The sequence below is a fragment of the Coenobita brevimanus genome, chromosome 40 (genome assembly GCF_032717465.1).
Source record: "Coenobita brevimanus isolate Jiangsu-jjx chromosome 40, ASM3271746v2, whole genome shotgun sequence".
In the NCBI taxonomy this organism is placed as follows: domain Eukaryota; kingdom Metazoa; phylum Arthropoda; class Malacostraca; order Decapoda; family Coenobitidae; genus Coenobita; species Coenobita brevimanus.
The window spans coordinates 26865575-26891825 of record NC_136993.1 but is presented as its reverse complement, the minus strand read 5'-3'; the positions used below and the strand labels follow the sequence as shown (position 1 = coordinate 26891825).

The window sequence follows — 26251 nt, the reverse complement described above, 5'->3', positions numbered from 1 at the left end:
AGAGGATGAAGTGCTTGAAAGGGTACAGCAGGGAAGAAAAGTTGCTGGTTCTTTGAACGCAGTGTTAAGAAACAGGAAAGTGGGCAGGGAAGTGAGTCGCTGCATGACAGTATTGTGATACCAGCTCAAACGTATGTAAGTGAAGCTTGGACCTTGTTGGAGGACACAAGTCAACAGTGAGAGCAGTGGAAATGAGTTATTTAAGAGGAGCATGAGAAGTAACATGGAGAGACAGACTGACAAATGAGTAAATGAATGAGTGTTGTGATATGGGTGTGGATGTGATAGGAAGCATTAGGAGAAACATACTGAGGTGGTTTGGCCATGTGGAAAGGATGGAGAGCGAGAGGCTGACGGGGAGAGTGTATGTGAGTGAGGTGAAGGCGGGAAGAGGGAGGGGGGAGGCCAAGGATGAGATGGAGGAATGGAGTGGAGAGGTATATGAGAGGGGTGTGTGAGCTGGGAGCAGGGCAGTGAAAAGGCGGGGGACAGGGCGACATGGAGTCGATTTGTTTGTGGGCACCCCTTCCAGGATTAAGCATCTGGCAATAGATAGATAGAGAGAATTAATCAATCAATCAATCAGCTGCTTACGTCAAGATAAAATTTTACAAAAAAACTGAGATATGGTACAAGTTGCTCACCCTGTAGTACTGAACGTTAGAGCTGTTGGTTTGCCAGACCATAGTGACGTGAGGGTCGTCCAGCACGTGTCTCAGGCTCTGATACGGCTGCTGGATGTGCCGCACTGCCAACACAGACATCAGGTTCCCAGCATAGCTCCTTACTACCACCACAGCTGCAAACATCCACCCAGCCAGTCCTACTCGTCTCCACCACCGCCAGCCACTTATCCAGCTGTCTATTTATATACACATCATCAACTTCGTTATCAGTGCAGTAATAATCATTAGCATCATCATTACAGCAATAATTAATACCACTATTACCATCACAGTAATCATCATCACCGTCTTTAGCAGGACAATAATAATAATAATAATAATAATAATAATAATAATAATAATAAAACTAATAATAATAATAATAATAATCCATCCATCCATCCATTGCCAGACGCCATGTATCCCAAACGGGGTGACCAAGGGCTTAGAGTTAATTGTTTTACAGGGAGGGGCACTAATCCTCCACCAACCCCACTTGACACGTAGGGATGCCAACAGCATCTGGTGTTCCCAGGCGGTCACCCATCCAAGTACTAACCAGACCCAACGTTGCTTAACTAAAATAAAACTGACATCAAATTAGAACATGACAATAAAGAAAGAATAATAGCAGACTATAAAGAGCAGATAAAAAATAATAAATAGAAACAGGACTCAGATAAATAGAAACAGGACTCAGATAAGTGAAAACAGAAATGCAAAAGTAGGCTGCCATATATCACACACCATCACAGAGTTCACTTCCACCTTGCTATAACTTCACTCTCCAACACATTCTGTAAGCAGGAAACATTACACCAAGATACTTCTAACATCCAAGCTGTAAGAGAAATCCCATGACCCACTAAACATAAGCTGCTCTACTGACTTTTGTGCCTTAATAAACCTAGTGACCGTGAAACTTTGTGGCTGCCATATCCCATTATGCCCACTTACGAGCATACAGGCCTGAGGATAGCTATCGTTAGTCCAAAGCAATTCAGTGCAGAGACCAACGTCTGTCCCTAGTAGCACCTACATGATATAAAAAAAAAAAAATGGCTATCCCTTTGATTAGAACCATGAGCAACTACTTGCTAAAACAATTCTGAGTAACTTCAGGCAGCTTAGAAAGGTGTGTGTTTGTTGAATACTTGGATCAAAAACCTTGTTGAGATGGGGGCATGTGAATGTAGGGGATGATAATCTTACAGATTAGTCTTTCTATGATGATGGTGGTGCAGAGATATTGGTCTGTATGGAGATGGGCCACAATATTGGGTAGTTTGCCTAGCAGGTAAGGTTGTTGGGTCAGAATATGTTCTACAGTTCAGGTCCCAAAGTTGATCGGTAGCTTTTCTATTGTGTAAAATGCCATCTGGGGTGTAGGTTGCTCTCCTCCATCAAGTGTCCTGGATTATAGTAGCCTAGCCTTGTTCCGAAGGAGGTAGTGTGGGACTGACAGTAACTGTTTAGAATAGCAGCAGCGGCAGCAGCAGCAGTAGTAATAATAATAATAATTAAATAATAATAATCTAGTGTTTTTGTTTCTCAAAAGCTCCAGTTCTTCCTCTGGGAATTCGTTAGAGCTCGATGCACATATACATTATTTTTACAATTACAAGAATTGTGACATCTCTCATATACAAGCTACATCAGAAAATAATAATAATAATAATAATACAGTCAATCCTCGTACATCGCGGCAATTTGGGTCTGGACCACTGCTGTGATTTATGAATTCCGTGATTTATGAATAATAACTCTTATGTGAAAAATTAATTTGGGTCTGGACTTTGGCGAACCCGCTCCCACAGCACCCTACCTACACCTACCTAGGCACCATCAAACACAAACATACAAATTTAGGAATATTCAGTGCATGTATTAAACAGAAATAAGCAATGTTAAGGAATCTCACCTTAATCCTATGACGAAATTGCTCAAGTGAATGGAATGGGGTGGTGTTGGGAAGAACTCGTTCTTCTCAAACTCTTTCGCCAGCTTTGAAACCTTCTCTCCCTTCTTAACACGACGAATGAGCTCCAAACATTGACTGTATGACAACGGCGGCAGCTTCTTGATACCATACTGCTTAGAGCACTTCATCGCAGGGTGGGGAGGTGCCATGCCAGGTAGGAGGCAGGGGGAAATTGCACAAAAAAGGCAGGTAGCTCTTGTACTCCACGGTGACGGTCTGTAGTGTACGGACTGGCGGGACAAGTACAGCAACAACATGGCGGCATTAGTATGCACACTTGCCACCAGGGAAACTCTGTGATTGGTTGCTGGGTTGCGATTTTCAGTTTCAATGCCGCGGTTTACGGTTCTCCTTGGAAAATGTCCATTTGGTTGCTTAGGTCTGCGATTTTTGTGATTTAACAGTGATTTAAGGTTGCCGGCAGTTTGACGGCCACTTAGCCGTGATTTACGAATCCGTGCTTTATGAACACGCGATTTACGAGGATTAACAGTAGTAATAATAATAATAATAATAATTATTATTATTATTATTATTATTATTATTGATGTCATCATCACCATCATTATAAAAATCCGTGACCTTATCCAAAAACAAATGGTGTAACAAGTCACCACAACAATCATGTACTGAGGTTTTGACACATCTGTCTTCTGATTTGTGTTGTATACCAATGGACTGGTTAAACAATTCTATGTGCGAGATCTTCCTTGTCTCATTGTAGGAACTAAAAAAACAGAGGAAGGGGTCCCTAGTTCCCTCACTCCGCCCCTTTTAGTCGCCTTTTACGACACGCAGGGAATACGGTGGCAGAAATCTTCCTACACGACCCCATAGTGCGGCCAGATTGTGTCCCCCCGCCTCAGGGAAAGGGATGCGGGATTGAATTACCCTGTACCCTGAAGATTGGGTCTATGAATGTGCGTGCATGTAGTGCGATTGAGGCTAAAAAGGAGGAGATTAGGAGAATGTTTGTGCAAAGAAAGTTGGATGTGTTAGCTTTGAGTGAAACAAAGATGAAAGGGAATGGTGAGTCTAAGTTTCGAAGTGTTAATAGAAGATTGTCTGGTGTTCATAGGGGGAGGGCGAGAGAATGTGTGGCCTTGTTAGTGAGCCGGGAAGTGCAGCAGTGTGTGATTGAATGGAAGTAGGTGTCATCGAAACTGATGTGGGTGAAAACGAAATTTGAACGTGAGTTGTGGGTATTTGTGAGTGCATATGGGCCTGGTAGCAAAAGGGACGCAGAAGAGAGGGGGTCTTTCTGGAATGATGAGTGTCTGTAGAGTTTTGGAGTGAATTTGAATGTTGTAATGATATGAGATCTGAATGCTAGAGTAGGAAATGTAGCAGTTGAAGGTGTAGTTGGTATGCATGGTGTGCCTGGAAGAAATGAAAATGAGAAACGAATGATAGGGATGTGTGGTGAACGAGAGATGGTGAATGTAAATACCTTGTTTGAGAAGAAAGATATAAGTATACATGGATGGGACAGGATGGTGAAAGGTTTGTTGACAGAACATTGATGGACTATGTGGTTGTGTCAAGGAATGTAATGGGAAGATTCCTGGATGTGAGAGTTCTGAGAGGGGAGGGTGGAGGTACGTCTGACCACTACATGGTGGAGGGAAAGTTGAGAGTAGGTAAGAGATGGGTGAGAGCTAGGAGAGGTAGGTGTGGCGGGGAGGTTTTGAAAGTGAGTTGGATAATGGGAGAAAATGATAGAGTATCAGGAGAAATTGAAAGATGAGTGGAATGCAGTGAAAGATCAGGAGAATGGCAGTGTGGAGGAGGAATGGCAGTTGTTTCAGAGTGCTGTGGTGGGGCATGTGGTAGAGGTGTTTGGTGTGAGACGAGTGGGTGGTGGTGTAAGAAGGGGAAGTGAATGGTGGTGCGTGGAAGTAAGTATGGCTGTAGCTGAGAAGAGACGTGCATATGAAGTGTGGCTGCAGAGGAAGGATGAAGTGTCATATGAGAGGTATAAGGAAAAGAGGAATAGGGCGGGAAGGGCTGTGCGTAATGGTAATGTGGCAGCATATGAGATGTGGGGTAGGCAGTTGACTGAACACTTTCAACACAATAAGAAAAGTTTTGGAAGGAGGTGAAAAGGGTGCAAAAGAGAGAGTCTGGGAAGGAAGAGCGAGTAAAAGCAGAGGATGGAGGGATGTTAACTGAGATGGATGCAGTAAGGAAGAGATGGTTGGAGTATTTTGAAAGATTGTTTAATATAGAGGAGGAATGGGAGGCTGAGATTGTGGCAGGTGGAAGGGTGCAAGGAATAAATGTGTTGAGAGAGTTGAATGATTCTTTGATCACGATGGAGAAAGTGCAGAAAGCAGTAATGGAGGTGAAAACAGGGAAAGCTGCAGGTATGGATGGGTGTGCTGTGGAATGCCTGAAAGGTGGTGGAGCTACTATTGTTGAGTGGTTAGTAAGATTGTTAAATGTGTGTTTTGTGAGAGGTATGATCCAAATTGACTGGGAAAGTGAGGTTCCGTTGTATTAAGGTAAAAGTGACAATTATGAATGTACTAGCTTTAGGGGAATAAGTCTGTTGCATGTTGTAGGTGAAGTGTATGGTAGAGTGTTTATTAAGAGAGTTAGAAAGGGTACAGAGGGTGGTTTTAGGAGGGATAGTGATGATGAGCAGTGTGGTGGGTTTAGGAGAGGGAGGGGATGCATGGATCAGGTGTTTGCTGTGAGACACGTGTGTGAAAAGTATTTAGCGAGAGGTAAGGATGTATTTTGTGCGATCATGGATTTAGAGAAAGCGTATGAAAGAATTGATAAGGAGGCTTTGTGGACCGTTTTAAGATTGTATGGACTTAATGGTATGTTGCTAAAAGGAGTGACAAGTTTTTATGTAAATAGTAGAGCGTGTGTAAGAGTGGGAACTACTGTGAGTGATTGGTTTCCTCTGAGAGTGGGGCTGCGGCAGGTATGTGTGATGTCGCCTTGGTTGTTTGATATTTATATGGTTGATGTTGTGAGGTAAATGCAAGAGTGGTAGGTGGAGGTCTGAGAATGGTGAATGCTACTGGTAGAGTGGAATCTGAATCAGCTGCTGTTTGCGGATAATACTGCACTGATGGCTGATTCAGAGGAGAGATTGAGACAGTTGGTAGAGGAGTTTGGAAGTGTGTGTTGTTACGGAACAGAGAGAGATAATGAACACTTCAAGTGAGAATACTAAAATCACTACTGTCCCGCAAAGTTCCAGGTTCAAAACAAAAGAGTAGGGTAAAATTACAAGTTAAAGTTTAATGCTCAAACTAACAACTAAACATTCAGGACTCATAAGGATAATGTAATGGCAAAATAGGTTACATATATGGTTAACTGCAATAGCCTCTATCAACACGAAATCAGCAAGAGTAAATATATCTAAGTCAACCCTGATGAAATGAGACAACCTGATAATGCTCAGTTAATGCAAGATATAATATTATTACGTATACAAAATATTACTAACTCTGGCTGACAATATGAATCACAAAAACTTTACCAGGCCCACGAATCAACGCCCTAGGCCACACAGTACAAGAAAAATGGTAACAACACTTATACTCAAATTATACAGCAGCCAGATGGCTGGAGACTTCCTGAAGCACTCACAATAATAATACACTATACAGGGGAGGACAGAGATGTGAACAAAATGAGGAGTAGATCTAAGTGGCAATAAATGCAGAGGCTGAGCTCATTATATAGGGGCCGGCAAGCTTGATTCAACTTGCAAGAAGGACGCGGAAATGAAGGCACAGGGGAGGAAGAGTTGACAGTCCTGCTCTGAACAACAGAAAGAACGACTTACTCTACTATAAGGGGAGAAGGGGGGAGTGAGGTAGAAGACGCAAGCCTGGTCACTATGCAAGCCACGAGGCGAATCGTGATCAAACATGCAGCATACTGTACATTAGAATTGTACAAAGGATGATGAAATCAGGCTATGTAACACCTCCCCACAAAGAAAAAGAAATTTACAAAGGAAATTTCTTATTACTCTAAAACAATCTGTCTAAAGTCTAGATAAGCAATCTGCAATAACATTTTCTTTCCCCTTGACATGTTGTATGTCTAATGAATACTCCTGAAGAAGTAGACTCCATCTTGTCAATCTCTGATTTTTATCTTTAAACTTACTAAGGAATTTCAGTGGGTTATGATCGGTATAAATGACTATGGGGTCAAAACCAGAACACAAATAAAATGAAAAATGCTGTAAACCCAAAAACAAGGCCAAAAGCTCTTTCTCAATAGCTGAGTAGTTCTTTTGAGGTGAAGTGAACTTCTTACTGTAATAAGATACAGGGTGTTCAGTACCCTGATCATCCTCTTGCAGCAAAACAGCCTCAGCTCCTGTATCACTTGCGTCAACAGCCATCTTCAAAGGCTTAGCAAAATTTGGAGTAGCGAGCACTGGCTGACTTAATAGGATAGGTTTAAGTTTACTGAAAGAGGATTCACAGTTATCGGTCCAGACAAATTTAACTCCCTTTTTCAGTAGGTCTGTAAGTGGTGATACAAGAATTGAAAAGTTAAGAACAAATCTCCTGTAATAACCTACCATTCCCAAAAATCTTTGTAGCTCTTTCCTACTTTTAGGTCTGGGAAGATCACTTATAACCTGAACCTTAGCTCCTGGTGGTGCAACGTGTCCATCACCAATTACGTACCCAAGGTACTGAACTTTAGCTTGACCAAACTCACACTTTGATAAATTACCTACAAGATTACCCTGAACCAAACGCTCAAGAAATTTACTGACATGGCTTAGGTGATCTTTCCAGTTGTCACTGAAGATTAATACATCATCAATATAAACAACACACCCTGCCAAACCCTCTGTTACAACGTTCATGAGCTTCTGACAAGTGGCTCTTGCATTCTTCATACCATATGGCACTACAGAACATGCAAAAGTCTTTCCTAGTGTTACAAAACATGAGATCTCCCTAGCACGTTCAGTCATAGGCACTTGCCAGTATCCCTTTAACAAATCAAACTTACTTATGTACCTAGCCTTTCTGATCTTGTCTATGCAATGTTCCACACGAGGGAGAGGGTAAGTGTCTTTTTTTGGTTATCTGATTAACACGTCCGTAGTCGATGCAAAGCCGCTGTGACCCACCTGGCTTAGGGACTAGAGTGACAGGAGAACTCCACTCGCTCTGACAGGGCTCAATCATCTTGTGGTCCAACAGGTAGCCAAGCTCCTTCTGGATGAGAGGAACTTTCACTGGGTTCACACGGTAAGAAGGCATTTTAATTGGCTTTGCATCTCCAACATCGACATCATGCATGAACACAGTGGTTCTTCCTGGAGTGGCACGGAACACTTGCGGGTACTCCTGCAGTAACGCCGAAAACTCCTGCCTTTCCTCAGGAGCTAGATGAGAAAGCTTAGTCTGGAGATCATTCATGATATCAGGATTCTTCCCCAAACTATCACCCAGGCTCATGCTGCATGGGAGAACTTCACTTGCAGACTCGGGTGGAACAGCTACAGTGCAGACTGGGTTATTTTCGTCCCGCCTGTGATATAACTTTAGCATGTTGATGTGACAAAGTTGCTTGTTCTTTCTACAATCTGGTGTGGCGATGACATAGTTGACATTACTGAGTTTCTTTTCCACAAAATAAGGACCACTAAACTTGGCTTGAAGAGGTCGCCCATGCACCGGTAGCAGAATCAAAACCTGATCTCCTGGCTGAAAGTGGCGGAACCTGGACTTCTTATCATACCAAGTCTTCATCTTCTCCTGAGCAGCTCCTAAATTCTCTCTCGCCGGCTGTAAAGCAGTGGACAGCCGTTCTTTGAACTTCATCACATACTCCAGCAGGTTGACGTCATCTTCCTCCGACAGCCAGCATTCCTTGAGTAGCTTAAGGGGTCCTCTTACTTCATGGCCAAACAGTAGTTCAAAAGGTGAGAAGCCCAGTGATTCATTTGGAGATTCTCTTGCGGCAAATACAACGCATGGAAGACCTTTATCCCAGTCTTTCTGATGTTCCAAACAGTATTTCCTGAGCATCGATTTGAGTGTTGATGATATCTCTCCAACGCTCCTTGGGTCTGGGGATGGTAAGCTGAAGACGTGATCTGGGTGATGCCCAACTCTTTCAGAGACTGCTTGAAAACATTTGACATGAAATTACTTCCCCTGTCTGACTGTACCTCCTTGGGCAGACCAAACTTGGTGAAGAACCCTAGCATTTCCTTACCCACGTTCTTTGCTGAGATATTTCTAAGTGGAATGGCTTCAGGATAACGAGTAGCCATATCAATCAGGGTCAACACATAAGAAAATCCTGAAGAAGTCTTAGGAAGAGGGCCCACAATCTCCACCAACACACGGGTGAATGGCGCCTCAAAAGGAGGAATGGGAACTAGAGGTGCAACCTTTTCTGTCTGATTACACTTCCCCACAACTTGACAGGTGTGACAAGACTTACAATACCAGGAAACATCCCTGAAGATACCTGGCCAGTAGAAGTGTTTCAAAATGCGTGCCACAGTCTTTCTTACTCCAAGGTGTCCTGCCAAACTGGAATCATGAGCCACTCTAATGATATCCTGCCTACAAACACGAGGGATGACAACTTGATGTACAACCTCCCATTCACAGTCGGCTGACGCTGTTGGGGGTCTCCAATTTCTCATAAGTACTCCTGACTTTATATAATAACAAGTAGAAGCACTAGCTGACTCTTCCTCACTGCAAGCAAAGTTAGCTAGACCTTTCAACTCAGGGTCAGCAACCTGCAACTCAACCAACTCTTGACGAGACAAATTATCAACACTACGGGATACTGCCTCATCTTGTGAGTGGTCCAAATTAGCAAGAAAAGTGTTAGCTAGTATAACATCATCATCATCATTATCCTCTAAGTCACCAGTAACCTTAGACTTAGCCCTAGTGACAGCACATGCAGAGAATACATCAGAGACATCACAATCCTGGGTCGCAGTCACTGGTTCACTAGACAACTGAGGAGCTGGACACACTTGACTTCCACCAATATCATTTCCAAGTAAGAAAGTTACACCTGACATTGGGAGTGTCTCAACCAACCTGACCATAACGGAACCATTAACAAAACCAGACTCTAAATTCACTATGCACAGAGGGACAGAGAAATAATTATTCCCTACACCTTGTAAGATTACAGTTTCATCAGAGGAATTAACATTAGAGCCTAGAACACTGGTCAGCATTAGGGATTGGCAAACACCTGTATCACGATATATTTTAATTGATTTCCTGTCATTATTGTCCAGAGGACTGACAAAACCATCAGACAGGAAATTAGCATATGAACTCTTGAGAGTCTCACCCACGTCACTGCTCAAAAGAGGAGCTTCATCATGAGAATTTAATTTACCCCTCAAAGCAGGTTCAGTTAACTCGGTTAAAGAATTCTGGGAACTCTCAAGGGTGGACACTAGACCAATTGACTGAATATTTAAAGACTCCTTTTTGTTCACATCACGCTGTCTCCTGAAACATTTCTCCATAGTATGACCAAGCTTACTACAATAAGTACATTTACTTTTCTGAAATCTAGAGGTAGAGCTGGTATTTACTTCCTGAGAAACATCATCTTTATTCTCTTTCCTGTTACCTGTACTCTGACTAGAGGCAACGTACTTAGTCTCAGCTTTCCTTTTTTCTTTAGAATATCTCTTGTGAGTGAGAACATATTTATCAGCTAAAACTGCAGCATCAGACAAATTATCTATTCTTTTCTCATCAAGATATAAGCTTACATCTTTATAATACACCTTATGAAGTCCTCCAGCAAAATCATCTGCTTAAATTTATCAAAATCAGAATTTACTTTCTTAGAATTTAACCACTGCTCTAACAGATCTTCTTTGATTTTTGCATACTCAACATGGGGTTCCTTATCTTGCTTACAAGTTGTCCTAAATTTTACTCTATAGGCTTCAGGAACAAGCTCATAGGCCTTAAGAATCAAGCTCTTAACTACATCATAATTATCAGATTGATCCTGAGGCAAAGATGCATAAGTTACTTGAGCTTTACCGGTGAGAACAGTCTGAAGGAGTACTGGCCAATACTGTTTGGGCCAATTAAAACCTGTAGCTACCCTCTCAAACAACTGAAAATACTTTGTTAAATCAGATTCATTAAAAGGAGGGACAAGTTTAACATTTTTAGCCCCATCAAAATCATCAGAGCTAGATGATCCAGTTCCACCTTGTTTCATGCGATACTCATGGTCTGCCTGAATCCTAGCAAGTTCAACTTGTGCCTGAAACTCAGCCTTCTTAGCACGAGCCTCCTGCAGGGCTAGCTGTAACTTAGCCATTTCAATCTGCGTTTGCTCATCTGGAGGAGTTACATTAAACAAGCTTTTATTAATCATGCCAACAATTTGATCTTTAGAATGATGAGAGTGAACAGCAATTCCCAATTGTTGAGCAATAAGCTTAAGTTCATTCTTTGTTCTCTTTTCTACATCACACACTGTTTGCACATTTGACAAAAAATCTTTGGCTTCATCAAGATTTTTTGTCAAAAGCCCTCGGGAGCAGGGGGGTGGTTGCTTTCTCAGGCAGAGGAACTTCTTAAGAGTGAAATGGCTGGGAAGCATGCCAGCAAGTGACTGGCTACAGCATAGCTGGGTCTTTTGGGTGTGGGCAATCAGGGAAGTTAGCTGCCTACTGCGACTGCAACACAATGGCGAGGTGTTCAGGAAGTTAGCCAAAGAAACCTTGATGGACTCTGAAAGAACAATAATGGCCCCCAGTCCCGTGCAGCCCTTAAATGGGCAGGGGGTGCTAAGAATCTCACGGTTGCCTCAATTACAATCTAATTCCTTTGTCAATGCAAAAAATACAATTAAAATTGGTAACTGGAATGTGAGAACGCTAAATCATGATGGTAAAATCGATGAGTTAGTGAAGGTTTTTCAAAATTACGGACTTGAAATTTGTGCTCTGACAGAAACTAGATTAACTGGAGTCGATAAGTTGGATTTGGAGGATGGTATACGTTTATTGATATATGGTCGACAGGACGGAATGCATTATCAGGGAGTAGGATTGTTGCTGGGTTGTAAGGCAAATAAGGCTTTATGTGAGTGGGATCCTATAGATGAGCGATTGTTATACACACGGTTTAAATCAAATCATGGCAACATCAGTCTGTTTGTGTGTTATGCACCTACTAATGATGCACTCGATGAAAGGAAAGACACATTTTATGAAAAGTTGCAAGAAGGAGTAGGAAGGGTACCTAGACATGATGTTTTGATCTGCGTTGGAGACTTTAATGCAGTAATTGGCTGTTCAAATGAGGGATTTGAGGCATGTATGGGTAAGATGGGAGTTGGTAGTAGGATGAGTGAAAACGGAGTGAGGTTTGGAAGCTTCTGTCTAGCAAATGACTTAGTCATCGGGGGCACACTCTTTCAGCATTGCAATATACACAAGACAACTTGGGTGTCGCCGTGTGGAAAATATAAAAATCAGATTGATCACATCGCTATCAGTAGGAGGCATAGAAGTTCTCTGCTAGATGTTCATGTTAAACGGGGAGCGGATATTGGTAGTGACCATCAACTCAGCATTGCAAAAATAAGGTTTAAACTTAAAAATCAGAAGAAGGAAAAATCTGGTGTTGGTAGATACAATATTGTTAAGCTTAGAAGGGAAGGAGAAGAAAAGGAGGAATTCAGATTAGAATGCAGAAATAGGTTTTTGGTGTTGGAAACGTTGGAAGAGGGGGAGAGAAGTGTAGATGAGATGTGGGAGGATGTGAACAAAGTTTTGCATGAGACTGCTGAATGTACGATTGGAAGGAGACATAGATTCAGGAGAAAGAAATGGATATCAGAGGAAACGTGGGATATGATAAAAAAGAGAGGTGAGGCTAAATTGAGGCGTGAGATGCAATGCGTTGATGAACGAGAGATTGAATTAGCAAGAGCTGCGTACTGGAGTTTGAATTCAGAAGTAAGAAGGTTAGCTAGGAGAGATAAAAGAAGATGTGTGGATGAAAAGGTTGCAGAGACTGAAATCTTAATAAACAAAAATGATGGACAGAGTCAAAGAATAGCATATGAATCGATCAGAGAACTGAGTGGTAATGCAGGTAAACGCAAGGAAATACCAGTTAGAGACAGGGAAGGAAATTTATTGACCAAAGATGGAGATATTAAAAACAGATGGAAAGAGCATTTTGAGACAGTTCTTAATAGACCAATACCACCAGAAGAGGATATACCGTCTGCTCAGGAAGATTCAAATATAGAAACAGGAGAGTTGAGGCTTGCAGAAGTGGAGAAAGCAGTAAAACAGTTAAAGAATAATAAGGCACCAGGGGAGGATGGTTTATTTCCGGAAATGTTTAAAGTGGAGGGGGATAGATTAATAATGATCTTGACCAAGCTATTCAATAAGATATGGGTGACGGGGTTACTACCATCAGTTTGGAAGAATGGTGTAATTGTTAAAGTTCCGAGGAAGGGAGACCTGAGTGAATGTGGTAATTGGAGGGGAATCTCTTTGTCACCGATAGCTTTGAAAGTTTTCAGTAGAGTGTTGTTAAATAGGTTGGAGCCGGTGGTTGGGGGTATTCTGAGGGATGAACAGGCTGGTTTTAGAAAGGGACGTGGTTGCAATGATCAGATCTTTATAGTTAGGCATTTGATGAAGCAAGTTAATGAAATGAGAGTACCGTTAAGTCTTTGTTTTGTTGATTTTGAAAAGGCTTTTGATAGTGTTTCGAGAGAGACTATGGGGAAGATCATGAGACATTATGGAATACCAGAGGAGTTTGTGAGGGTCATTATGAACATGCATGAGGACACATTTTGTAAAGTGATGGTTGATGGTTGTCTGAGTGATTCGTTTGAAGTCAAGTCCGGAGTAATTCAAGGTGGTGTTCTATCGCCTTTACTATTTATATTGGTCATTATTTACATTATGAAACGCGTTGGAACAGAAACCGGTGCAGGTATACTTTGGGGAGAGAATAGGAAACTTTTGGATTTAGATTATGCAGATGACATAGTTTTGATTTGTGATGGGCCAGAAGAGATGCAGAGAGTGTTGGACTGTTTGGTGAGTGAAGGTCGCAAGGTGGGTTTGGTTATTAATTGTGGAAAAACTGAAATAATCAATATGAATATGGAAAATGCGCAGGAATGTGTAATTGGAGGTATGGTTGTAAAGCAAGTTGATAGGTTTAAATATTTAGGTACTTATTTAGCCAAGGATGGTTCTTTGAACTTTGAATTCGAGGAAAGGTTAAAGAAGGCTAATCAGGCAATGGGAATGCTTAAAAATATTTGAAATAATAACAATTTCTCTGTGCATACAAAAATCAAACTTTATAAGGTAATGGTTAGGAGTATCTTAATTTATGGACACGAGTCTTGGTACAGCACAGTGACTATGGAAAATAAATTCTTGGTGTTTGAAAATAAAGCACTTAGAAGAATATTAGGAGTTAAGTGGTGGGAAAGGATACCAAATAGTAGAATTAGAGAAATAACGGGAGTGCAGCCGATCGATGAATATGTTAGATTCTCACGATGGAAGTGGCTAGGACATGTGTATAGGAGACAGGGAATAGTACGAGGTACACCAGGGTGGGTGGCACTTGGTAGGAGAGGTAGAGGAAGGCCAAAAGAGACGTGGGTGAGGACAATGAGACGGGAAGCTGGAGATGAGTGTTGGGGAGATCTTGAGGAGTTAGCAGAAGATAGGATGTGGTGGTGTGAGTTCATCGAGGCCCTATGCATCCCCGAGGGTGCCACAGGAAATGATTGATTGATTGATTGATTGATCATCAAGAGTAGTAATAGTAGACATCATGAATAAATCACAGTCACAAAATATCAAGCAATATCCTTATGATAATATCCTGAATATCCTGATAAGAGGTCGCCAAATTTATGTTACGGAACAGAGAGAGATAATGAACACTTCCAGTGAAAATACTAAAATCACTACTGTCCCGCAAAGTTCCAGGTTCAAAACAAAAGAGTAAGGTAAAATTACAAGTTAAAGTTTAATGCTCAAACTAACAACTAAACATTCAGGACTCATAAGGATAATGTAATGGCAAAATAGGTTACATATATGGTTAACTGCAATAGCCTCTATCAACGTGAAATCAGCAAGAGTAAATTTATCTAAGTCAGCCCTGATAAAATGAGACAACCGGATAATGCTCAGTTAATGCATGATAGATTATTACGTATACAAAATATTACTAACTCTGGCTGACAATATGAATCACAAAAACTTTACCAGGCCCACGAATCAACGCCCTAGGCCACACAGTACAAGAAAAATGGTAACAACACTTATACTCAAATTATACAGCAGCCAGATGGCTGGAGACTTCCTGAAGCACTCACAATAATAATACACTATACAGGGGAGGACAGAGATGTGAACGAAATGAGGAGTAGATCTAAGTGGCAATAAATGCAGAGGCTGAGCTCATTATATAGGGGCCAGCAGAGCTTGATTCAACTTGCAAGAATGACGCGGAAATGAAGGCACAGGGGAGGAAGAGTTGACAGTCCTGCTCTGAACAACAGAAAGAACGACTTACTCTACTATAAGGGGAGAAGGGGGGAGTGAGGTAGAAGACGCAAGCCTGGTCACTATGCAAGCCACGAGGCGAATCGTGATCAAACATGCAGCATACTGTACTTTAGAATTATACAAAGGATGATGAAATCAGGCTATGTAACAGTGTGAAAAGAGGAAATTGAGAATAAACGAGAATAAGAGCAAAGTGATGAAGTGTGCGAAATTGGTAGATGGCAGCAGGATGAATACAGTTTTGAATGGTGAGTTGTTTGAGGAGGTAGAGTGTTTTAAGTATTTAGATCCACTTGTTGCTGTGGATGGAAGAATAGATGCTGAAGTGAAGTTTAGAATGAATGAAATAGGAAAGGTGCTGGGAGGAATGAAAAAGTGTTTTGATGTTCGCTTAGAATGGATGGAAAAAGAAGGCTGTATGAGGGTGCTGTGGTACCGACTGCGTTATATGGGGCTGAAACGTGGAGTATGGGTGTAGCAGAGAGGAAAAGTTTGAATGTTATGGAGATGAGGCATCTGAGGAGTATGTGTGGAGTGACGCACATGGTTCGAGTGAGAAATGATGAAGTGCGAAGGAGAATTGGAGTTGTGTGGAAGATGGCTGATCGAGTTGAGCAGAGGGTGTTGCGATGGTTTGGGCATATGGAGAAAATGGATAATGAGCAATTGGTGAAAAAGATAACTGGATCGGATGTGAGAGGTGTAAGGCTGAGAGGAAGACCACGAGTAGGATGGATGGACAGCGTGAAGAGAGTGTTGGATGTGAAAGGGATGTCTGTTGGGCAAGGAAGACTGGCTGCACGTCATAGGAATGACTGGAGATAAATTATGAATGAATAAATGGCGCAGCCCTGAGGGGATATTCTCCCTCATTTGGTCTGATCAGCTGACCAGGTCAGGTGCAGGTAAGGCGATGGGTCCATTATGATGTGGCAGGGGTAAACCAGCTCTGTTCTAGGGCCCTGTTGCGGATGTCGCTGATTGCACTGCGCAGTTGACCCTCGTGCGGTGTGGTGCGGTGAGGATCTGTCCCTTCTCCCCTTGGGGCTAAGATGCGAATGAATGTGTGTGTGTGTGGATGAGTCAGTTGGGAGTGTGTCATCTTGTCTCGGCTACCTCCCTTTCTTTGGGGGAAGCAGCTTAGTTATATAAACAGAAGTGCGAGATCTCGATGTAGACTAAAGATGAAAGGCGACAACTGATAATTCCTTTTTGGACTCTGACATATTAACATACTGAACGGGCTGAAGAAGTGAATATTAACAAGCGTGGCCAAATATGCTAAGAAATATATGCAAAATCGCAATTCGCAGTATATCATTAAGTCAGTCAAACACATCTGAGAGCGAGGCCACGATGCCATCTTGCCAGTGCCTTTGCAATAGGTCAGGATGTGAGAACACATAAGGAAGCGTTAAAGTATATGGTGATGTCATATATTTAAGACCTGCAGTGGCAAGGGGACATCGAAGCCTCTCTCCTGGGGATTTTACTGACCCGACAGTGAATATCGCAGTTTTTCGTTCGACTTTACGATATTTCTGGTTAGCCTCTTACTCGTCTTTCTTACTGGGGCAGAGGGGACCCCATTAGTTTTAATGCCTCAAAAATTCTCTTTCCTCATCTCTCAACTTTGCAATTATCTTCCACATGACAATCCCATACCTTCAACAACATACTTATCTTCATATTCTCTTACTGTCCTTCATCTCATCTCTTCTGACCTATCTTAGAAGAGTCATATATCTAATAATGACAGCACCTTCGCAAAAGGGCGAGCGGTGCCAAGTCTGTGCATTCTTTTCCCTTATTCAGTTGCTGTTTTTGTACAAGGCGTTATTCGTCAATATTTGGAGTACTGTTCCACAGTAACGTGTGTGTGTGTGTGTGTGTGTGTGTGTGTGTGTGTGTATTGGTTATGGGCCTGACTGCATGAATATTCTAGTCTTTCTTCTTTTGAACTTCCTGCTTGTATTCCTCTCCCGTCTAACCCTCTAATGCAAGAGACTGTTTGTACTCTGTCCCTCATATATGCAATGCAATGTGTCCACTCACCGTGAAATGAAGCACCCCTGAATCTGGCTTTCTAACTGAGCTAGTTATGCAGGCTATAAGCCTTGGTTTCTTTTTTTTATCCAACTCATTTTTCTGACTGTAAAAGGGAAGTGGTAGTCTGTAACAACTTGTCCAGAGAGTACTGGCATGTGTATTGGGAGCACTGTTGCATTTCAAACGCATTATTCTCAAGCACAGCTTCTCTTGCTCAAGATTAACTGACAAAAAGTATTTGTTATGATCTTAGATAAAAACCTGAGATATGGCATACAGGGAACATAAAGGTCCTCCATTGGTTCAAGTTCCCAGGATTAGTGGCACTGTCATGGCCAGCTTGGAATCCTCTTACCAGCTTTCATCACCCCTTTTTGCTTGGTTTGTGTACATTGAGAGCGTAGGTAAAGTGCATGACCGAGGGAAAAAGAAGAAAAGAAATATGGTAGTCAGTCGACACCTTGTAGGACTATCTTGTTGGAGCAGAACTGGAGCCGTAATAAAGGTATCCTCTTGCAAATTTTCCTACCCTGTTGTTGGTGTGTTAGCAGTAAGAAAGGAGATAATGGACGTAAGAATAGCCAGGAAAAAGATAAGAGTGGCTACTCTGTCTAAAACTTGCCTTTTTATTGCTGTTTTGTTCAATTACAATGATGAAGTAGTACTCAGTCCATAGTAAAGGTCCCTTCTGGGCAGCTTTCTCCACCCCTGTTCCAGGTGTTAAGGTAACAGGAAAGAATATAAAAGACCGTAAAAACAGGCAAACAGGCGTTTACAACAATACAAAAAACAAGTTAAAGAGTAACCACTGTTTTATCACTTACCCTGTTGAAGCAGCACACGGACCACAGTAAAAGTATCCTCTGGCCAGCTTTCACCATCCCTGTTCTCGGTGTGTTGGCAGTAGGTGAGGAGGTACATAAGAGTAGGAAGAGCCAAGAGGGAGATGGCGATAGCGAGCCACACCATAGGCTGAAGAGGTAGGAAAAATCCCCAGGGATTGACTTCAGGACTGCCCCTTACCCCAAGGATCATGGCGTATAGCACCAGCACGGGGTAGGTGAAGTCTATTACCTCGGTACGACTATCTGACAGGGTGAAGGGCCCGATCGAGAAGTCGGCTTCCTAGACGTCACCATTGGAAAAATAAGAATGGTAATTATATATATTTATATATATATATATATATATATATATATATATATATATATATATATATATATATATATATATATATATATATATATATATATATATATATATATATATATATATATATATATATATATATATATATATATATACATACATATATATATATATATATATATATATATATATATATATATATATATATATATATATATATATATATATATATATATATATATATATATATATATATATATATACATGTATGTATATGTCTGTAAATATGAATGATAGGTGTGGGCCCCCATCATCCACCCACTTCGTGTAGCGATCATTTGTCTGAGAGTAGCTCTACATTAAGTCTATCTATCTATCTATAGCCCAACCCCCTAATCCAGCAAAGGGTGGCCGCAGTCAAAACGCCTCCAAGTCGCTCGGTCACCCACCATTTGACTACCCTCCCCCCAACTCACCCCCCTCCCTCATATACCTCTCAAATCCATCCCTCCACCTCATCCTCGGTCTACCCCTCCCTCTCCCTCCCTCCACCTCACCTACATACACCCTCTTAGTCAGTCTTTCATTCTCCATTCTCTCCACATGTCCAAACCACCTCAGTGTATTTCTCCTAATCTCCTCAACCACATCCACATCCACCCCACAACGTTCCTTCACTTCTTCATTCGTCAATCTGTCCCTCCATGTCACTCCACATGCTCCTCTCAAGTAACTCATTTCCACTGCTCTCACTCTTGACTTGTTCCCCTCTTGCAAGGTCCACGCCTCGCTTCCATACGTCAGGGTAGGGATCACAATACTATCGTGCAGTGACTTCTTAACTTCCATACTCACCTCCCTATTTCTCATTACTCCTTTCAGTGAACCAACAACCTTCTTTCCCTGCTGTACCCTTTCACGCACTTCATCCCCCAAAGTTCCATCCTTACTCATGACACTACCCAAGTACTTGAATGCACTCACATTCTCCATATCCTCACCATCCAACCTCACTGTACATTCTGTGACTTCATTCCTTTCAAACACCATAACTTTACTTTTGTTTACAATAACATTTAACTTCCTCCTCCTACACACTGTCCCAAATTCATTCACCAAACCTTTCAACTCCCATTCATCTTCACTCAACAATACTGTATCATCAGCAAACAGCAACACCGGAATCTTCCAAATCTCACCCTCATTCATTTGAGCCACCACCACATCCACTGCCCTACCTTGCACCTCCTGTACAACCCCATCCATGTATATATTAAACAGCCATGGAGACATCACACAACCCTGTTTCAGTCCCACATTGAGATCAAAGAACTCAGCTCACCATCCACTCGCACCGTAGCCCTGGCTCCTTCATACATACTCTTCACAGCATTCAACAATTTCCCCTCCACCCCATATATTCTTAATGCTTTCCACATACCTTGCCTATCTATTCTGTCATAAGCTTTCTCCAAGTCCATGAAGGCAGCATACACTTTCTTTCCCTTCTCTAGATACTTCTCCACTAAACATCTTAGAACAAATATCTGATCTACACACCTTTTTCCCTTCCTAAATCCCCCTTGTTCTTCTCCAACTAGCTCCTCTGTTATATGCCTAACCCTATCAATGAGTATTCTACCATATATTTTACCAGTCACACTAAGAAGGCAAATACCCCTATGGTTACCACATACTTCTCACTCCCCTTTTCCTTTGTATAAAGGAACAATTATACCTGATTTCCAGTCCTCTGGAACCCTTCCCTCTTCCCAAGCCAATCTACTCAACTTCCATATCCACTCCACAACAATCTCACCCCCATACCTAAGCATTTCACCACACACTCCATCAATTCCTGGGGCCTTTCCCATCTTGATCTTCTTCATTGCTTCCACTACTTCCGCCCTACTGATCTCTTCCTCCCTCCTCTCATCTCTTCTTCTCCCAGCCATTCCCCAACCACTTATACTCGCATTGCTTTCACTCTCTACAATCAACAAATCCTCAAAGTTCTCCTTCCATCTCCTCAATTTCTCTCTCTTCTCCACCAACAATCTATTATTCCTATCTTTCACTCCCCTACTATATCCCCTTTCACACTGCCTTACTTTCTTTACCTCCTTCCAAAACAATTTCTTACTCTCTCTCCATTTCACACTCAGATTCCTCCCAAACCTTCATCCACTTTCTTCATACTCTCCTTCACCAGTCTCTTCACCTCCCTTCTCCTGCTCACATATACCTCTCTCTTCTCTCTCATCTTCTCCCCTACCTCTACTCGCTAACCATTCACTATATGCCTTCTTCTTTTGTTCCACAGCTCGTTTCACCTCATCATTCCACCATGCTGTCCCTTACACACCCTTGCATCTCCTCCTCACTCCTCAAACCACCTCACACGCTGCGCCTATCTCTTCCGTGAATATCTTACATACGTCTTCCACCCCTTCCATCTGCTCTACCTCATACCTTCCCGATATTTCTTCCACTATACTCTTATACTCTGCCATTTTCTCACTATCTTGCAAAATCTCTACTCTTCTCACAGGAGCTGTTTCTTCCTGTCTTCCCCTCCGTCTCCTTAACCATTTTCTTTGCAGCTTTATCTTGGCCATCACTAAGTGATGGTCCGAGACTCCATTCCCCCACCCTCTCCACACTCTTGCATCCAACACTTGTCTTCTCATTCGCTCATCCACACACACGTAGTCTATCATTGCCTTTCGTTCAACAAGTTCACCATCCATCCTCCTCATTCCTCACCATGTATACCGGTGGATCATCTCATGCCGAAAGTAGGTGTTGGCTATTGTCAACCCCTTACCAGCACAGATATCCACCAAAGCACTACCATTCCCATCTAGTTCAGCTGGCACACCCCACTGACCAACCACTCCATCCACTCGTACATTCCCAACTTTGCCATTCATGTCTCCAATCAAAAGCACTCTCTCGCCCCTCTCAAACTTGTCCATACATGCTTCTACTCTCGCCCAAAACTCATATTTCACTCTTGCCATTCGTCCTCTGTCGGAGCATTCACACATACAATCGCCCACGCTTGTATACCTACTTTCATCCTCACCCATACAATCCTTGCACCCACTGTTCCATACTCTCTTATATTCTCCTTCCATTTCTTTCTTATCATCAGACATACTCCCTCTCTTGCCCTCTCATTCTCATTAACTCCCTCACATATACCTAAACCATATTCCCATTCTCTCACCCATTCACTTTCTCCATTTAGTTTCACTCAATCCACATATATCCACTTTTGCATCCTCAAGCACCTGAACAATCTCTCTTTCACGTTATCATTCACTCCTCTTACATTCCATGTCCCCACCCTCAGAATGTCCTTTGTCCGTTCCTTAGTCGTCAACGTATGGTCCGTCCTGGTCCGGGGAGCTTTATTCGCTTTTTTAGTTATTTCTTTTTACGGGGTGGGGCACTAACCCACCACCAACCCTTTTAGTCGCCTCGTACGACAAGCCCCCAGGGGGTAGGGAAATCATTTACAACCAACCAACATGTGTTCCCTAAGTGACAACTAATGGGTTGCCGGAGGTATAGTACCCCTCCCCAGAAAACAACTAACTAAAAATACAAACAGTAAGCCTTGGACCAGGACTGACCAACAGGTGACAACTAAAAGAGCAAAGGACATGGTACGGATTGTGACATGGAATGTAAGGGATGCGAATGATGAGGTGAAGGAGAGAGAGAGAGAGATTGTTCAGGTGCTGAGGATATAAAAGTGGACATATTATGTGAAATAACTGAGACTAAATGGTACTGTGAGAGTGTGAGAGTGTGGGAGAATGGATGGGGTATATGTGCGGAAGTAGATGAGAATGATAGGGCAAGTGAGAGAGTATGAACTATTGTGTGCAGGAGGTGGAAGGTGAATATAAGAGAGTACAGATCATTTGGCTCAAGGTTTGAATGGGTAAGATTGAAAGTAAGAATACAGATGTGGGCGATTATATATGTGTATCAGTCTTGTGATAGATTGTATAGTAGTTGTAGCCGAGCTGTAGGTAACAGTGAGTAGATATGTGAGGAGATAACCTCAGTTCACTTGTAGTCGATGACGGGAGAAGATAAAAATGAATCTGGGGTTGAATGTAGTTTTATTGTCTTCAAAAGGAAAAGCTCAAGATCAACAATGAGTGTATAACACAAGAACGTTTTATGTTTGCTAACTTCTCGCAGACCACCATGCTTCTCTCTCGAGTCTAGACCCCTCTTCTCGCTCTCGCTTCTCCAGCCTCCTAATTCCTTCTCTCTACTTTCTCCTCCAACCTCCTAACTCCTGACTTCTCGCTTCTCTCTCGTATATGATAGCTTCTGTCACGTGGATTATACGGTTACCAAATGTTCTAGAAGTCTGTGTGTGTGTATGTGTGTATATCAGGCGTCATGAGGTGCAGGCTACACATTCTTCAGGGGGAATGTGCAAACGATGTTTCCTGCCGGCCCTAGCCATGACTGACTTAACCTTCTAGATTACATCTATGCTACTAGCTATTATTTATGATACTGTATAGTCCTGACATCGATCGGTCACGTCCTGCTGGCGGCCTATGACAGCATGTAGAAGGGATATTATATTCATGACAATATTGTACAGACATAAAAATATTGTAGAAATATATGGTAGTAATACATTGTATGGAATAAATACATAACATATTGTAGTAATACAGTAGCATAAATGTGTATGTATAACAGACATATGCATATACTTAGCAATGGTAATACTGCTAGGTCAATACATTACATATCGAGTTATGCCTATAGTAATGCCTAATATTACACTTAACTTGTATGGTGATTCTGGTATACAAAATTGTAGGAACATTGTAAATACATTGTATGAATGTAATTGTTACATAACTGTATTATTTAATTGAAATAATATTGTAATTGTTTTATAATTGTATTGTTACATAATTGCATTGCATTGTGCATAATTGCATTGTATTTTAACTGTTACATAATTGTATTTTAAATTAATATTGTTATTGTTACATAATTCATTGCATTGTGCATAATTGTATTGTGTTTTAATTGTTACATAACTTCAGTAATATTGTAGTAATTGCAGTACTATCGTAGGTATTGTAACTGCAGTAATATTGTAGATAATTGTAGTAACTGCAATAATATTGTAGGTATTGTAACTGAAGCAATATTGTAGTTAATTTAGTAACTGTAGTAACTTTGTACAGCTACACTGTATGTTATACTGTAAGTTGCAACATAATTGTGTACACATGCATATAATTACACAGTAGTAACACAATAGCAGCAATCAATTGTATTATGAATCAGTCATCTATAACACTTGCTGTAGTAATATTAGACAGCATTTTTGTTCCCTTAATCTTTTCATACCGAAAAAAAAAAAAAAAATGCTAATCCAGTCATGCAGTGGTTGATGATAGTGATGATGCGCATACAACTGGCTCTTGGAGAACAATAGCTTTGATCGTTGTTTCACTTATAGAAGGAGTTTAAATCGATACCTAGCTCATGTAAATCCAGTATTATGGCATTTGTAGTAACAGTTGCACCTATTTTTGTGCGTTTGTAATGCGATCTTAATTTATATTTGTGTGTATTGATTTCCTCTAGTTTGTTGTTACCAATATTGTTCGGTGTTTCGGTTGTGTCTGAGGTTGCATAATTGCTGGCTAAATTCCTTGGAACCTTTTTTAAATGATCAACATGAATTAGTTTTTCTACGCCACTCGACAGTGACTTAATTACTACCTTGTTTGCAGTCTTCTTAATCACTCTGTATGGGCCTTCAAATTTTGTTGATAGTTTATTGTGTCTAGTGTGAATGATACCATATATAATGTGTCCTAAGTCGATAGGTGATCCTTTTGCCTTTTTATTGAAGGATTCCGTCATTTCTTCCTTGGACATCGATAATTATTTCTTCACTCCTTTGTGTATATCCTGGAATTCACGCAAACGAAGTTTATTGTAATCGTTATATTTATATATTGGTAAATTTTCACCTTTTAGAATTTCGTAAGGTAGTTGTTTGTCTGTCCCGTATATAATGAGATGTGGTGTGTCTCCTGCAGATTTATTAATTGCTCCATTAATTGGAACTTCCACTCTGGGAATCCAATCATTCCAGCTTGCATAATTGTTATTAAGAATGTGACATAGCACATCCAACTTTTTTTTTTTTTTTTTGTCTCTCTACCAACCCATTGGATGCCGGGTGACAGGCGAAGACATTTACCTTTTTTATATTGTATTGTTTACATATTTCTTGCAAGATTTCGGAATTAAACTCACCCCCATTATCACTTATTAATACCTTTGGGGTCGTGAATCGACATATTATATTATCTACGATTGCCTTGCCACTGTTTCGGTTCTTATCCCTAACTGGGGCTAAAATCACATATCCTGAGAAGTGGTCTGTTGCCACAAATAGATATTGATTATTACTGTATGATAAGGGTAACGTAAGTAAGTCAACTGCGACAATGTCCCACGGTCGATTAAGTACAGGGTATTGCCCTATAGGTGCAGATGTTACTGTGTAGCCTTTGTGTCTCGCACATGACTCGCATTTGTCTGTATGACTGGATATATCTTTTCGTAACGGTGGTCAGTAGTATAACAGCCTGGCTTGTCTAACTGTTCTATCCATGCCAGGATGTCCTGCATGTGGACTATCGTGTATCATCCTTAATACTTGTGGTATCATTCCATTAGGTACCACTAATTGTTTATTATTTGTCCTATGGTTTGGTTGTCCTGGATTGATCCTCTATAAGGCATTATTGACTACAGTGAATTGTTCGAGTGGTATATGTAGCTTTGGTAATTGTATGTTATCGCAACTTTGCAATTTGTATATAACTTTAGACTATGTTGGATCAAGTCTCTGTGCTTTCGAGATTTCATCATGGTTTGGGATGTTTCCCTTGACATCTAATGCCACGACATGAATTGGCGTCGGGTTCCTAGAAAGCGCATCAGCTACTAAATTTGTTTTGCCTTGTTTGTAGTGAATATGTATCTTGCTATAATAAATGAATAAATGTATACAGTATACAATAGTTATTGTTGGCGCAAGTATTTAGTGATTGACTTATGCAGATAATTGAAGTAGGTATGTGTACGTAAGTCGTAAACTATACAGCATGTTTTATATGTTTGTGCAGAATGTTTTGTCTACCACTGTGTCTATCACTGTGTATTGTATAAATGAAGTGAAATGTAACTCACAATTTTTACTGTGGTGGGAATAGTGTTAGTGATGGTGCAGGTGGTGATAGTGTAGTCAGACACTAGTTGATTGACGTGTTGTAGTGGTGTTGTCAGCTTCTCAGCAAAACACTAGCACAGCGACTTCTCACTCTGGCAGCTGTGGTGGGTGATTGAGTAATGGAGAGTAATGATGAGTGAGTAACGATGAGTAACGGTGAGTGGTGAGTGAGGGCTCTGGTATTTGCTGTCGTCATCTGAGCTGCTCACCCCTGCATCAGCGTGGTGGTGGTGGAGATGGAGGGTAGGCTGGAGAGAAGTGTGGGGTCAGGTGCTGGTTGTGGGTTGCGAGTCTTCTCTCTCTTCCTTTGCTTGTTTTTTTTTTTTTTTCCTCACTCAAAACTCATTCTTCTTACTGTTGACTCGATTGTGGTTACCTGATCGTAGAATTATAGACTTCGTGAGATGCTTGTAGTTTCTTTTACAGCGTAAAATTGTAGTTTCTTGCCGTATGGTGCGAACTTGTAGCTGATCTTGGTTACCTTGCACCTGCCTGAAGGTTTCTTCCAG

At 41.4% G+C, this 26251-nt stretch overlaps 1 protein-coding gene across 1 annotated transcript in view; it reads right to left on the bottom strand.

Moving 5' to 3' along the window:
* LOC145397006 (uncharacterized) overlaps positions 1-26251 on the bottom strand; it is a 109716-nt gene that overhangs the window by 46565 nt on the left and 36900 nt on the right. Inside the window, exons 6-7 of the mRNA XM_080270229.1 lie at positions 18109-18409; positions 645-862 (exon numbers count right to left, since the gene is read on the bottom strand). Coding sequence (XP_080126355.1) covers positions 645-862; positions 18109-18409 — 519 coding nt within the window. The remainder of the gene's footprint in view (positions 1-644; positions 863-18108; positions 18410-26251) is intronic.